This window comes from Branchiostoma lanceolatum, chromosome 13, assembly GCF_035083965.1.
Source record: "Branchiostoma lanceolatum isolate klBraLanc5 chromosome 13, klBraLanc5.hap2, whole genome shotgun sequence".
Lineage (NCBI taxonomy): Eukaryota > Metazoa > Chordata > Leptocardii > Amphioxiformes > Branchiostomatidae > Branchiostoma > Branchiostoma lanceolatum.
In genome coordinates, this window is record NC_089734.1 from 13080869 (window position 1) to 13096419 (window position 15551).

The 15551-nt window shown below is 38.0% G+C and overlaps 3 protein-coding genes across 3 annotated transcripts; 1 reads left to right on the forward strand and 2 right to left on the reverse strand.

Annotated features, from left to right (window-relative positions):
• LOC136447651 (uncharacterized) lies at positions 1 to 9019 on the reverse strand. Its single transcript, XM_066446691.1, has 10 exons — positions 8776 to 9019; positions 7590 to 7728; positions 6865 to 7019; positions 5649 to 5816; positions 5211 to 5246; positions 3488 to 3670; positions 2645 to 2774; positions 1980 to 2125; positions 1101 to 1268; positions 1 to 104 (listed from the first exon to the last, which is right to left on the reverse strand). The coding sequence occupies exons 1-10, from the start codon at positions 8974 to 8976 to the stop codon at positions 39 to 41; spliced, it is 1392 nt and encodes a 463-aa protein (XP_066302788.1). The 5' UTR covers positions 8977 to 9019; the 3' UTR covers positions 1 to 38.
• A 107-nt stretch (positions 9020 to 9126) lies between these two features.
• LOC136447652 (dual specificity protein phosphatase 19-like) lies at positions 9127 to 10635 on the reverse strand. Its single transcript, XM_066446692.1, has 2 exons — positions 10388 to 10635; positions 9127 to 10224 (listed from the first exon to the last, which is right to left on the reverse strand). Exons 1-2 carry the CDS (start codon positions 10607 to 10609, stop codon positions 9829 to 9831), a joined length of 618 nt encoding a protein of 205 aa, XP_066302789.1. The 5' UTR covers positions 10610 to 10635; the 3' UTR covers positions 9127 to 9828.
• A 1024-nt stretch (positions 10636 to 11659) lies between these two features.
• LOC136447568 (INO80 complex subunit C-like) lies at positions 11660 to 14112 on the forward strand. The gene is made up of 5 exons (XM_066446567.1): positions 11660 to 11786; positions 12143 to 12277; positions 12693 to 12804; positions 13025 to 13092; positions 13951 to 14112. Exons 1-5 carry the CDS (start codon positions 11685 to 11687, stop codon positions 14080 to 14082), a joined length of 549 nt encoding a protein of 182 aa, XP_066302664.1. The 5' UTR covers positions 11660 to 11684; the 3' UTR covers positions 14083 to 14112.
• Positions 14113 to 15551: the final 1439 nt, after the last annotated feature.

Consider the following 15551-nt stretch of genomic DNA (forward strand, 5'->3'; position numbering starts at 1 on the left):
CAAAAATGTTATGTTTTTCTTGCTCTTATTTCCTTTTTTCAGCATCTTGGTTTGTTAGTTGGTGTCACTGACTTGGTGTTGAATAGGTTCTTCACAAAGTAGACCTGAAATACATGAGGTAAAAATAAATGAATGTTTTACTGTACATACATGTACAGTCAATGAAGTAAAACTTTCAAATCATATACAATTAAAAGGCAAGGCAAGCAGAGATGGTACACTTCACCCCCTTACCCATAGTTCTTTGCAGTACCTTTAGTCCCACAAACGAAAAATATCATCACTGAGTATGAACATAATTTTTTATGGCAATACTGCATTGTGTATAATTACTGACATGAAATTAAGGTATCATATGTGTGTGTTTGTGTTTCCAGATTTTGTAGTCAGTGTAACTCAAGAACCTCTGGATGGATTATGATCATATTTCGTTACAAGTATGTGGGTAGGTCTTCACCCTAATGGGAAGACAATGGTTAAGGTCGAATTTTTTTGCCCCCTGGTATGTGACCTTGTTGGGAATTGCAGACACTCAAACAAGTTGAAAGGAGTCGTTACATTGTTTTTAATCGATAGTTGTGTATGTGTTACACTTCTGTACGTTTGGGACCGCATAGTGATGTCATCTCCTGTGATTGTACATATGTAAATATTTTGCGTTTACGAATGCATCTGAATATGTATAAGCTTTAGCAGCAGCAGTGGCCCAACACCTGTGCTGCATTGCTATATGTGAACCAGTCAGAATTGCCTTGAAGAAGGTGACAGATGGTCACCGAAACGTTGGTGGAATAAATCTCTTGGTTGTGTAAAAAGAGTCTTTTTATCTAAGTTAAAAGTAGGTTTTTCCCTCCTGAAGTAGGGTACATGGTACAATGTACTTCACACTTCCATGTGTTCGCAGTGTGATAATTTTGCCTTGAGATCTGAACTATAAACATAAAACCAGAGCAAATACAAACAGTATTACATGTAGTGTTTATGAGCCCTGGAAGATTAGCCCCCTAGAGGGGCTAAAGGTATCTCAATAAACTCAACTCAACGGCAAACCACAGTGAGGTACACTGTTCAGGATCTACACTAGTATACATGTAACTCACCTGAAACAGAGATGCCCCCACGATGACGACACACTGTAGGAGCGACCAGGCGTCCACGTACTTCTTGTTTGACTGGATGAGGTAGAAGTCACGCGCGAGGAAATGTCGGTTGTGAACCTGGTGTTGTGTCATCTGTTGAACTTTCCAGTCAACTGTTCTCATTGTAGTCTGGAAAGAAAGAAATTAAGGAAAAATGTTACGTACACAATCCTTTATGAAAAGAAAATTATATAAAGTTCAGTTAGTGCGTTAAACAGTTATGGGGTTGGGAAAACATATACGGCATATCTCAATATACATTTTAGAATTTTTTCTGGAATTTTTTTAGAGTGGTCCCTTAGCTTATTATTCCCATTGACACACGCATCAAGAATCCTGTGTATAGTGACCACCTGTCTACTGTGGCCAAATCCCTTGAGTGGTCATTATAGACAGGTTTGACTGTATTTCAAGTGTTTTGTTCTAACTTTTGAAATTCTCAAGTTTTCTCGTAATAAACATGCAGCTTTTGAATCAACAATTTAAGACAAAATCAGAATACTAGACACCGAACAGGACTACTTAATGAGAGGTATAAAGGAGGCCATATACATCAGGGCACTCCAGCCATCACTCAACAGAGACTGAGGGCGTTATAAACTTCCTGGTACGTTTGATTATTGCTGACCTCACGTATCCATAAAGACACTTGTCAATTAGGCCACGTGTCTATAACTCTCGCGAGTTTACGTTCGGAAGTGATTTATCAGTATTGATCCTGAAGAAGGCGACAGTGGTAGTTGAAAAGTTGATCCTTGTATATCTTAGCTTTGGTACATAGTTGAGTGTTGGGCTTACTCATGATTTTAAGATTTTAAATTTGTATAAATTATGACATACCGTGACGTTTCTCATTGATATCATGTAGTCAAACTCTTCCTTGGCAAACTTGTCCCACTCATCCTGGTAGTACACGGACACAAACAGGTACACCACCTTGGTGTAGAACTTAGTGTGGGGGTTGGACACACATATCTGGTACACACCTGTACAGAGAAGCTATGTTATGACATAAGATATATGATAAATGTATGATATGTCCATTATGAGATGTAAGGGTCCAGCTCAGTCTCTGTGCTTTATGCCTGTTTTTACAACATTTACTGTCATTTTCTAGTATTGCACATCTTTAATCATAATTAATGATTCAAGCGAGGCGAATTGTAAAAAAGTGCAATTTTAGAAAGGCATACTAAATGTTGGGAAAACATGCATATATCGTGTTCTAGACATGCTATAGTTACACTTCTGGGGCCTTAGATTATAGCTCTTGCGCTTTGGGAAAAGTGTCACAGGTTTGGGTCCTCTAGCAGTTTATATCAGAACTGCAGGGACGTTTTATTTGCAGACTTTAATTTTAACATAAGATTAATGGATTTTTATGATTTTGATATGTAGGCAACATGATTTTGATATGTAGCCACATACAACGTAATTGTATGTGCATTATTCAAATTAGGGTTTAATTTGCATAATTGATAAGAAAATTATGTTTATAATCTTACCATGCTGTTCAATGTCGTACGTATCTTCGTTCCCCTCTGTGACAAAAAGCCTCGACAAGGGGGGGCCGTGAGGACGGAATATCATGAAGTTGATGAAACGGTCATTCTCAACCATTCCGCCCTTCACCACCTATATAGAGAGTATATTATCACAGACATTCAAATTCTGGTTTTACAACTGAGAAGAAGGCTGCACCCCTGAGGCGTCGCCAAAAAGTTGACGGAGCTTAAAGTAATAGTATGTAAAGAGGCTAATGTTATCATAGATCATAAAGGGGCTATTATAAATAGGTAAGTTTAATCTCAACTTAACTCCCAAAAAAGGTACATATTTATGTATGATGAATATTATTTCAGATTTCAACAAGTCTGTTCTATTTTATGTACCTTTTGGGGGAAGCTAAGCTATCTAATTAAATATGTACCGTATAGACCAAAATACAATCTTTTATGCAACGCACTATTGACAAAAATTCGTTAGGCCATCTTTTCGCTGGATGGAGACCACAAATGGATGTGTATGACCTATTATTTGATGGATGAAATATCATCCATGATGTAAAGGTATGATCCAAAAGCACACAGAACTTACAAAATACATTTTTATCAACGAACTAATAATGAGATTTTTGGTCTCCGCCTCAGTGGAAAGGTGTGTAACGTCAACTAGTATTCTCATACTAAATACTAGTAATGGTGTTGTAGAGACCTCAACAAATATTCTTACTTTGGTACTGATTTAGTATATATCTTTACATTCCGACTTTGTAATGTGGCGATCTTAGCAATGTGCCTATAGGAATTACGGGGGTTAACTTTACAACATAACGTTACGTTACGTACCCTGAATTCCACGTGCATCTTGGCGCCCACCCTCGCGTATTGGAAGAAACACTCTTCACTCCTCGGTTTCACCATGATAGAAAAATCAAACGTAGTCCCCGGTGCATGGTCCGGATCCCATTCATCCACATGCTCCTGTCCTATAACGTCTACACTACCTAAAACGTAGAACACAGCTAGGAACTGCAAAAATATGTTCATTTTGCGTCCTGACTAGCGACTCAACGTGTATAAGGGTGGTGAGTTTGGGAGGAAATATTACCCGGTACTTAACAACAGTACTTATGGTGTTTGCATTGCGGGTCATCTATTATATTACCGTGGGAGAAATATTGCTGGTAGATGTAGAGAGTACGTGTCACTATACGTGTTAGCTACAGCTTTGGTAAAGAAATAGCCTGTTGTTTGGGTGTTTGAGATGGAAAAATTCAGGGTAGTCAAGGCCTGGTGTTGGGCCATTTAATCACGTTTTAGCTAGGGAGTATGATTCATTTAGCGTTAGTATAGGCGCTGCGAGAGAAATAAGGGACCAACAACAACGGAGAAAAAATGCGGCATATTGCTGTCTTTGCTTGTATTTCTATGGGGTTTGTCCTTCACTGAATACTACATTTGATTACTAGAATAAATTTTTTTGTTGCAATAATCTAAACAACATTTGGCATATTTACAGTACAATCAGTTCAATTTTTCCTTGAATTTTTCTGCCTGGCGTCTATAGAGAATGTGTATGTTATTATCATAAAGAGCTCTCCAAATCTGTCGGTCAGATTGAAAAGATACAACGCCCCCTCTTCGTTTTACCAGGCATCTGTAAAGAAAACATGGTATAATCTGTAGCGACTAGAGAATTTATTCAGGCCCTTTTGTTTCACCGTGAGAACCGAACATCTGATACGCGTTGATAACTCAAAAGCAAAACACACAAAATGTTAGCGCACAGCAAAATACACCTGCCTATGTAAATATTGACTCTTTAGGGGCGGACCGGCAAGGGTATACGTGGGCTGATATGAGGGAGAATAACGCACGTGGAATGGTATGAAAAAGATTAACTTTCAACATTTTTCGCACATACAATCAAATTTTCACAGATCTTTCACAACGTTTCTTTGAATTAGACGTCAAAAGTGTTGTTTTTCTTCTCAGAAAACGTCGTCATATTCAGGTTGGTCAAAATCTCGCCGTATAACTCTAATGTTGTATCAAATTATCTTTTAGTTATGACAAGCAGTTTCTTACGTACGTAATTTAACTGCTAACAGGCTATTTACATGTATGTATTTTGGCCAGGCTACGGTTTCTTTCAGTCTAGTAGATAACTAGCTCACTTCCTTTGTATACATCTCAAATTACCTCTCTTGAAAAAAACTATCATCTTAAACAATTAGAACCATATTAAATATTGCTTGCTTCTGGAATCATCGTTATATCACTCAAATTTAATATTACTTGATATAACTATTTAATAATGATATCTTCCTCGGACGTTAGTCTTTATTCAACAAGAAGAAAGGAACTATTCAAAACAATTAACAGATAACATCGGTTGTTAGCAATATGTAAGAACTTGTAGTAATTGCCCTACTGAAAGCTTATTTACTTAAAGTTAGCTGGATCTTTTCTTAGCGTTTACCTCTTACTAGCAAGCCCATATTTTTCTAACTACCAACTTAAGATCAAACCGTTGACGTTAGCATCGTGGCTTGTTGGTCGGAGTTACAGTCTTGACGTTGAACAGCTTCTTCACGAAAAACACCTGAAAACAGATGTTTTCATTTCAAAGTGCACACCTGATACAAACTTGGAATTTTATCAGTTTTTCAAAGCGGAAAAAATGCAAAGAAAATCGTAACCAACCGTGAAAATGAATAATTTAGGAGTATGATGACGATGAAACATGAACTATAACGTGATTACAGTAATCTCTGATAAATCGTATTGTTAGTCTCTTTGACGTAAACTACTAGCTAAATTTCTTTGGATATTGTGTGTTTTTATGAACGAGGCTCAGAAAATGTGACATTTCATGTGGAAATTTAGTAACGGTTGTGTGAATCTAAAATTTTACATCCTACATTTTGGTTCAAACCCAGTGATACATTTTCCAAGAGAAAATCTCTACCTGTTACGACGTAATAAGATGAGTGCATGTACTCACTTGGAAAAAGGCGCATCCGACAATAACGACACACTGCAGAAATGACCAGAACTGCACGTAGAACTTGTTGATTCTTGCCATTCGGAGGTCTTTAGCAAAATGCCACCGATTGTAGTTTTGGAAGCTCAGCATGTAGTTGACTCGGTTGCGGACCATGGACATTGTTTGCTGTCAATAGGCATAACAACAACAATGAAGTTTGACGGAAAAAAGCTCTCTGCCAAGAAAATATCCATTTTTATAAGTAATAAATACGCAGTAAACACACAATAAAATATATTTTGTCATAGATATTGTCGATCACTTTTTATTTGCACGAATATCTATATCTTGTTGCTGACATTGACAATTTTAAGGAAAAAGTCCGTAGGAGTAAAAAAAAAAATTGGTTGACAATTGATTTTAGAAAGGAAATCATATATAAGAAAATAGGAATTGTACGCAGTTATGTGTTGAAAAAAAATAAAGAAAAAACTATCACATATACAGATTCAAGATAGTATATAATGGTTTAGTGCATAGTACATAATAACGTTCTGGTACAAATATTAGAATGTAGTATTTTTGTGTTCCAGGTTTTATTTCTTACATTCATTACGCCAAGTATATGTGCATTTCGCCCTCTAGGCATGAATATGCAATATAGAATAAAGATTAATATCATTATTGATGCGTATTAGTTTTGCAGCAGCACAATCTTTTCAACATTTGTTTGAAATATTAAAGGCAACCAGAGCATTTTATGAGGCTTGAAAACTGGAAATATCCTAGTTGCTGTAATTTTTATGAAATTGACATTTAATGCCACAGTTTACCACATTTGCGTGCGGATTTCTTATCAAAAGTGCTCAAAATCGGCACAAAAATAAGCTACATGGTGATATTTTAGTTTGACGCGCCTAGTGTAAATAGACCGATACCATAGCCCCGCCCACCTCCGTCAAAACGTAGAAATGCAAAATTAAAACATAAAAATGCAAATTGTGATGGACAGTCAGGATCAGTCTATTAGGGCTTGGATTTTCTATCAGTTCTCACCACACAACGACATCGTATCTTTGCTCCTTTAATGTCGATATGTAATGGTATAGTGTTATTGAAACTTACGATGTGTAGGAATGACTAGAAATTGTAGTTTTTTATTCAAGTTTCAAGCCTCATAAAATGCTCTAGATGCCTTTAACATATCAATTAATGAACTGAACGTAATACTCACAGTCAGGTTACCCATGGATTGCATCGACTCAAAGTTGTCGACGAGAACCTTGTTGTATTGCTCCCAGTCCTCCTTGTACGAAACGCTGACGAACAGGTACACCATCTTACTGATGTACATGCTGTGCGAGTTGGACAGGCAGATCTCGTATGCACCTAGCGGAAAGTAGGAGAACCGCAGTTTTAAACTCAACGTTTCAGCACGCTTGGTATAATGAAACAGTCAGATTTTTAAAATACTAATTATAAATCGATTCTTAAGCTTTGCAGCTGTACTCTTCGCCTATATCCAACCAATAACCCCCATTTCCACTGACTGGAAACCTTTGAGCGACCGGTATCAAAATCGAATTTACATGAGTTATGACTGTAGAATTCGCCGAACGTGATCCATGATGTTAAAAGTACAATCTTGCAGACAAAAGCATCCGAAACTTACAAAAGACAACAATTGATTTGAGCCGGATTGAATTGGAATAAGAGTTTTCGTCACTCGATAGTTGCTCAACGAACGCGGAAAAGTGCTGATGAAAAAAATGATGAAAATCGCAGAATGACAAAAAAGTCCTACAGTAAACTTTTAGCACATGTCGAGTTATGCTGTATTACTTGAACTTGCAACGCTGTACTTGTTACAATCGTTGTCTGCTGATGATTAAGTTTGCAAACTAAGTAATGAGCTTATTGAAAACCCCTCAATGATGTAAATAAAAGAAAACAACTCACCAGCCTCATCGATGACGTATTCATCTTCCGCCTCCTCCTGCAGAAACAATCTCTTCAGCGGCTTGCCCTTTGGTCTGCGCACGCGCAGTGTAACGCTTTTATCCTTGCTAGTGGCCATCCCAATCCCAGTGTTTATAACCTGGTAGAGAACAAGAAAATTGCATAGTAGTATTAGTAAAAAAAAGAAGAACATGTTGCAACACAAGAATTTGCCCATCAATTTTTCTACTGCCCCATTGCTGTCAGGGATGCAGCTGTCTTCCTCGGGATTTAAATGACCAATCACATAGGTCACGTGATCTTAAAGACACACGAAGTGACGTCAGTAATTGGCCAAAATAGCCAAGAAGTCTATACCGCCCGCCGTCTCTTTGGATGGTGACATATAGTAGGTAACACATATTGATTGTAAACGACAGTAACCGTGACTTATCGTGTACATTGTGCATCATAAAATCAAGAGCTGTTTTGTGTGAAAGTATATCTGGAACCAGTGATTCTTTTATGATTTACGATCTCCTCTTGATGTATAGATATTTGATACGTCGACGATCGCGAAGGTCAGACATCCAGGTAATGTGATACGCAAGGTAACAGTTACTCAAGCAATACATTTTGGACACCGGCAGATATTTCAGGTCGCATCCACTAGTACTACCGTCAGTGACTGAATAAGATCTGTCGCGCAACAGGTGTATAACCAGAAACAACGAATTAATATCTGAATGAGTTAGCTTCAGAATATAGCTATTTAAGCTCGGTATGTGTAGTGTGTATATTTAATCAATAATCTCTTATCTATCCCACTATACAAATACGTTACTTCATTCGTTGGGTCAACAAAGCTACACTAATCGTAGAAATAAACCATATGTTTTGTATCGTCATCGTGATATCGTTAAGTTATAAAAAATGAGGAGGAAAATGAACTAACAGTGTATACATGTACTGGAACTTTCTATTGCCCATGTTAATTTGGTCTAAATTACAATGTTTTCTACGATTGTCCGACTCTCAGGATAGAATATATCGATAAAGTTGTGCACTTGCAATCTGCAGAAATATATCTTTCTTTCAACTGAATCTTATATATATATTGCACATATGCAGGACTATCTGACATGTGTCCTCAGTTTGTAATCGTGCGAAGGTCGTACGACAATTCTAACCGGGTCCTGATACTTACGTGATACTGTATGTTCATCCTAGCTCCTAGTCGTGCGAACTGGTAGAAACACTCCTCGGTACGCGCAGGGATATGTACGGTGAAGTCGAAGTTAGTTCCGGGCATGGTGTCAGGGTCCCACTCATCTTCCCTGTCCTCCGCGACGCCTTCTTGACATCCCAGCACGAAGAGGAGTAATAAAACTGACAAACCTCCTGCCATATTGTCAATTTATGGAAGACTAAGTGAGTAGTGGGCTCTCTTACCCATAATCCCTCGCGAAGGCCGTGAAGTCTTATCGCATTCATCGAAGATAAACTTACCGGAGTTTGATCAAGAATATTTTCAGCTCTCTAAGTTTTAATACTGAGTCTACTCGAATAATATGTTTAGAATTTAGGATTGTCACTGTAAGGCGCATAACCGTTTATCTATCAGTAAGCTCTTTCCAACGCTTATATATTCGACGTTTAATTAAACTGTGTCAGAAAATGTAGACTCCAAATACTTAAAATGTATAGTATATTTAACATACCTTTATCTGCTACGCGTGTAATCATAAGTACACATTTGAAAGGGGGTAAATGCACTTATTTTCTAGGGGTATAAAAAGTAAAGATATTGCACTTTTACCACATGGCTATAGGAGACTTGGAGACGTTACAGAGAGAAAGTCTTTTTTATTGTAATATTCTTACCATAAATATAATTTCTTTTCAAATTTGGCCTACGTTAATAGTTTTTTACGACCCAACTGTAGCCTTACGCGGTAATATATTACTTATCACCAGGTTACACCTAAGTGTATTGTTTAACCACGCGCTAGACTTACGCCCATGTTTACTAAGTAAACAAATGACAACTGTTTGTTTCCCATTATATGATTTATAGGCACATTCTCATAGTAAAAATTGCTATCATAATTTCTTTGACACATAAATTCGTAGTTATCATCATATACTTGTATTATCTCACATGACTTACAGAAAAAATGTATTTTTGTCTTTCATTAAACGGTCTTTATTTGAAGAAATTAAGTTTACTTTTATGTTGCGTGTTTTGAATACATAATTTTTATAGTGACGGCTTGTAGTCCTTAAGTTGTTTCATAAATCCATCATTTGGTCTTGCGCTAGACCTAATCTCTTTAACTTGTCCGTAAGCATCTTTGAAATTTAACCCCTCTGTCGTCATCAAGTAGCCAACAACGATGGAGACCGCGCGGGACACACCCGCGTTGCAGTGCACAAACACACCGCCAGAGGTCACTCCTGAGTGGATGAATGCGAAGCACTCTGGAAAGAACTCAATGATGTTGGTCTCGGGAAGGTCTAAGATAGGAACGTGTTTGTACGTGAAAGCGTCGGGAAATGTTTCCGTTTCAACGCCAGCGGCGACGTTCAGAACGTGAGTGACGTTGTTAGATCTGAGTAATTCTGGCCGCACAGTTACGTCTTGAGACCCTAAAAACAAACAAACAAAAACAGACAACAAATGGCATGTCAATAAAAAGCATTGAAATCAATTCTTGGTAACAAGTTCGAACATTTTATCAAATTTGAAGAAGATAATTTGAAGATGATAAAAGTCTTCTTTTTTTAAGACGAAACAACACTAGAACATTTTAAAAAGGTAAGTTACCTAAATATAGACCTGGACGAATTTTTGCAACTTGTAGGTCAGGTTTGACGTCACCGATCCACCCATAATCCTTAGCGCCCACAGGGGTCAAGTTTGATCGGCCCTTTTCGTCACGTGACTCGACGTATTCTCGCCCGTCCACAGTTCTCACGTGAGTTTCCGTGCGTCGCAGCGAGCTTTTGGAGAATTTCGTGAGTTGGTCCAGAAGACTCATTGCATTGCAGGATCGACGCAACAATTTCTCTGGTAAAGTAAAAGGAAGGAGGAAATTCGTATCATCATGCATTTGGCAACAGCATAACCAAAAATTGAGAAAAAACACCAGAGGTGATAGTTTCCAAAATATGCTGGCAGGGCAAATTAGGTAACCGCCCTGTTCAAATGATACAAGGTAAAATGGTAAAGCAGTCAACCTCACTTGGGTTCCCCCCATCGCAAGAGGTCGAGACTACAAAGTCGTTTTTCATGGGGGACACTTTTTCATTGGGACACTTTTTCATTGGGGATATTTTTATGGGGGGCATTTTTTCATGGGGCATACTTTTTCATGGGGACACTTTTTCATGGGGGACTCTTTTTCATGGGGGACATTTTTTCATGCGGGGCACTTTTAAATGGGGGGCACTTTTTCATTGGGGACCCTTTTTCATTGGGGATATTTTTTATGGGGGGCATTTTTCATGGGGCACACTTTGTCATGGGGAAACTTTTTCTTGGGGACCCTTTTTATGGGGACACTTTTCATGGGAAGCATGGGGATAATTTCTCAAACGGGACTATTTTTCAGATGCATAATATATTTAGTATCTAATTATGTAAATCATTACTCAATCTACATATAAAAAATCACGACCATCCATCAAGCCCTTCTTGAGTTATTTCCTTTCAAAGTCTACAGCAAAACCTGCTCCTGCAGTTCCCAAAAAAGCCACCAAGGGGTCCAAACATGTATCACTTACTCCCTGTCCAGAGAGCTATCTACCAAAAAAATCAGGCCTTCTTCAGATAAATACGTACGTGGACGTAGATCTTGGTCGCTCGCATACCAACAATTTTTGTCAAAGGTCAAAAGGCTTTGCAACTTTGTGAGGGGGCACAAAATAATCTAAAACATCAATGGAGACTAAACGTTATCAATTCAACATACAATATCATTTTGTTATTTTTTTCGACATATTTTTGTGCAAAATCAAGATTCTTTGCAGTGTAAGACTGTAAAATATAAATTACCACATCCCTAGTTTTACAGTGGACTGATCCATTAAAGGTCAGGGGTTAGATGAACCAACATGGCGTCTCCCGGTGGAAATTCTCGGTCCCGCCGCCCGAACAAACGTCCTAACAGTCCTGCCGCCGCTACAACTGGAGGGAAGAGACGACGTCCGGGCACGGTAAAGTTCTCTTGCCTATTTCTGACCGATTTACATACGATACCATCATGCCGACGCTTATATTTTGACCATTGAGCATTTCCCCCCTCCCCCAAAGTATGCGCCGGGTGGGAAAAAGAAATCTAGAAATTCGAAATTCTGCAGCAGCTCCATAATTTGGCTGGAAAGTAATCACCACGCTTCAGTTCAGGCTTACAATTAGCAATTAGCACCTGAAGCATCTGTGGCACGTGCAAATCTGTCAAAAAATTCAGCTGCATGTACCTGTTTAGTTGTTTCTGCAATAATTTGCGTGTTAAAACATAAATTGCATCTGGCACACTGCTTTCAACTGTTCGATCCTTATTGCTCCGCAGCCGTCAGCAGCAGCTGCTGCATCTGCACCTGAAACACCTGAGGTAGCTGCAGTCAGTCAGAACCCAGCTGCAGCTACCACGGCACCTGAAGCCACACCAAACAAGCAGTTTGTCTTCAAGGACCAAAATTTTGTGGTAAATAATGTCAATGCTTGAATATGTGAAAACATTCTATATATCAAAGTGTATTATTAGCATGTTCATAAATTAATCTACAGTATGTTGGCAGTTAATTGCACACAACATAGAAACACTGAGTCACCATGCAGGCTCTACTTTTATCAAGTAAAAGTACTGTACTGGACAGGACTACTTCATTAGAGGAATCATGAATAAGGAGGTCGTTCTACACCATTGCATACCGACCTATTCATCACTTTACAGAGACAGTGGGCGGTTTAAACTTTTTGACTCAAAATAGTATTAGAAACCCCCACACGGGGAGTCATTGTTTAGTAGTTGTCACTACTGTATAGGTTTTGCTATACATTGTGTACGTACTAAGTAGTTGTTGATATGGTAAAATTGTTTTCTTGTTTTGGCCCCACAGCATTCTGGGAAGGGCGGCGTATCAGCTGGGAAGAAAACGAAGACATGGAAGAATCTGAAACAGATCCTCACTATGGAGCGGATATTGCCATGGAAACCAGACGACCCTACATGTAAGATTTTAGACTTGCTACCTTTGTTTTGTTTTTGAAAATATTTGTAGCCTGAATTCCTTGCAGTCTTCTCTTGCTGCACTTTGTTGTAATTGATGAAAGGTTGCATGTGCCCTTAGTTAACCATGACTATCAGTATCAAACTTAACAAGTCAGAATAGACTACATTACAATAGTTGGATACTCCTCCTTCAACTCATAATTTTCTGTTATTTTGCAGACAGCAGTTTAGATGGGCCTCCTTCCTTCAAACCAGCAAAAAAGTACTCAGATTTATCAGGTCTGCCGGTGAGTATTGACTATCTGTAATTCATATTATTGGTTGTCATTGTTAAAGGGAATAAGCATGTTTTATGGTTCAGCAAAATGTGCAATACATATGTATTTGTTTATATGTTATTATCTAGCTTTGAGTAGTCAAGTTTGGATTGCATTTTTGGTATATTAGGGTTGAAGAGCAAGTACATTATGAAATCTGGTAACATTTTGATTATAGCACTTGTCAGATAAACATGATTAGAAATGCTCTCAATCAGCTCTTTCACAGTAAGGTAATATAGTACGGAAAGCATTCAATAAAACCCTGGTCTAATATTTTCAAAAACAGGCAAGTTTTCGATATTTTATTGACTTTTACTGCTCTGCAAACACCTATTCCTAGTTAATGGAGTAACTATATCTGATACTGACATTAATTTTCATAATTCCACCAGGAACCCTAAGACTGTAGCATCAAAAAATTGTGAATTCAAAGATATCTAATAACGCATGTGCTGTTTCGAGTGATCCCTGTGGTATGCCAGCCTCCGTTGCAGGCTCTGAATCAGCTTTTTAGGGGGCTAAATAATACACTTTTTGTAGCCAGCCCGTAAGCATCAGCCCATAAGCATCATCCACCCCGTAACCACCAGCCGCCAGCCGGCAGATGGTTACGGGGTGGCTGATGGTTACGGGCTGGCTACAAAAAGTGTATTATTTAGCCCCCCAAAAAGCTAGTGGTATGCACACTTCAGATATCCAGGTGTTCAAAACATTCTTGGGAAGGCATTGGCAATGCTGTGCTGTTAATGTGGGGATCTTAGGGTATCCATTGGGATTACGAAAGCATTTGCTGTATCTATGTCAATGTATTTTTCTTCTTCACAGGCCTCCTACACAGATCCTCACACCAAGATAAGATATGCCAACACTGATGAGTTCTCCAGGATACGGATGCTGCCATCAGATATTGTGACTGGATACTTGGCTCTGAGAAGAGCAAACACACCTGTACCTTAACTTATCCTTCTCAATTTGAAGAAAAAGCCCACAAAGCTATGATATATTTCATGTCACATTAATAGTTTACTTTTACATGATGTATAAGGCAAGATGTACAAGTATCTTCAACCATACTCCTTAATTAATAATAATATATTACATTTTGTATTCGACTTGTTTCATTCATGTGAGATATGATGATGATTCATGTGAGACTGAGAGAGCAATTTGTCTTAGTTTTGAAAAAAAATAACTTGTTCAGAGAAAGTTGTACATAAGTATAGTATTTCATTTGCTGTTATAGCATTTTTTAAATTAAAATAACCCAGACAAATGGTGCTTAATGAATATAGACATTGATTATCTTGATAAGTTTCAAATATTAAACTAAGCACAATGATAAAGAAGTGTCTGAAGTGCACGCAGTACATAGAGTCTTTGGTCTTCTTGCTTGGTGGAATGGTGGAATTTACATCTTGAGCTTGAGCATTGTAAATATATATAACATCTGGTATTAGCTATTGTGTAAACGAGCTATTACTAAGTATTGAATGAATGCAAGTCCATAAGATCTCAGTAGAAGAAGTTATCCTTCTGATGTATATGGTCTCGTAGGACAAACTTGTCATCGCATAGAAAGGCAGCTACAAAGCGGGTACTGTTATGTTCAAACATAGCTCATAAAATTGTATGAAATCAATGATGTAAAATTTAATGTATTTTAGTCCATGTGGCAACACTATAGTCACTGCTACAGTATAGGACAAAAATGTTTGCGGTGGTTTTAAGTTTGTGAAACGGTCGCTGCGAAAACCGTGCACATATAACCACCGCGAGCATTTCTGCATTTACAGTATCATTTGAAGTTGGTTCAGTGTATCATTTTTTCTAAACATCTAGTCTGTACATTAAGTGGAAAAACCCTAAGAACAATTCAAATGATACAGTTATAGTTGATAAAACGGTCTTCATTCTACAAGTTCATCGGTAGGTCACCTTGTGGGAGTCAATCCAGCTGACTAGTTTTCGCCAGGCTGGCTTATTTGATTTCCACTGTCCTTATCTTACAACTCAGGAAACTGGTCTTTTAACCTTCTCGCAGCTGCCTAACTCTGTAACCAATAGAGATTGGGTGACAAACGGCTACTTCAGTGTGCTAGAGGTTGATAATGTAAAAAAACAACCTTGGGAGACCATATGTACTGAATGAATTCAGTCGGAAGAAAGCAGTAGACACAGCTGAAAAGTTGGTGAGTTCTTATTCTTTGTGTTAGATTTGAAGGTCAGTTTGTGCCAATAATTAAAACATGAATATAAGCAAACATTATGAGGTCTTCTATCAACCCTGAGCATTTCAGCATGGATAAAAGTAGGCTAATAATTTAGTCCAAAAAATTGCACGCTTATCACAAATACATCACATATTAGAGTACGTTATACTTTGAAAACAAGTAATTTGTCATTCTTTCTCTACCTAAGGGCAATAG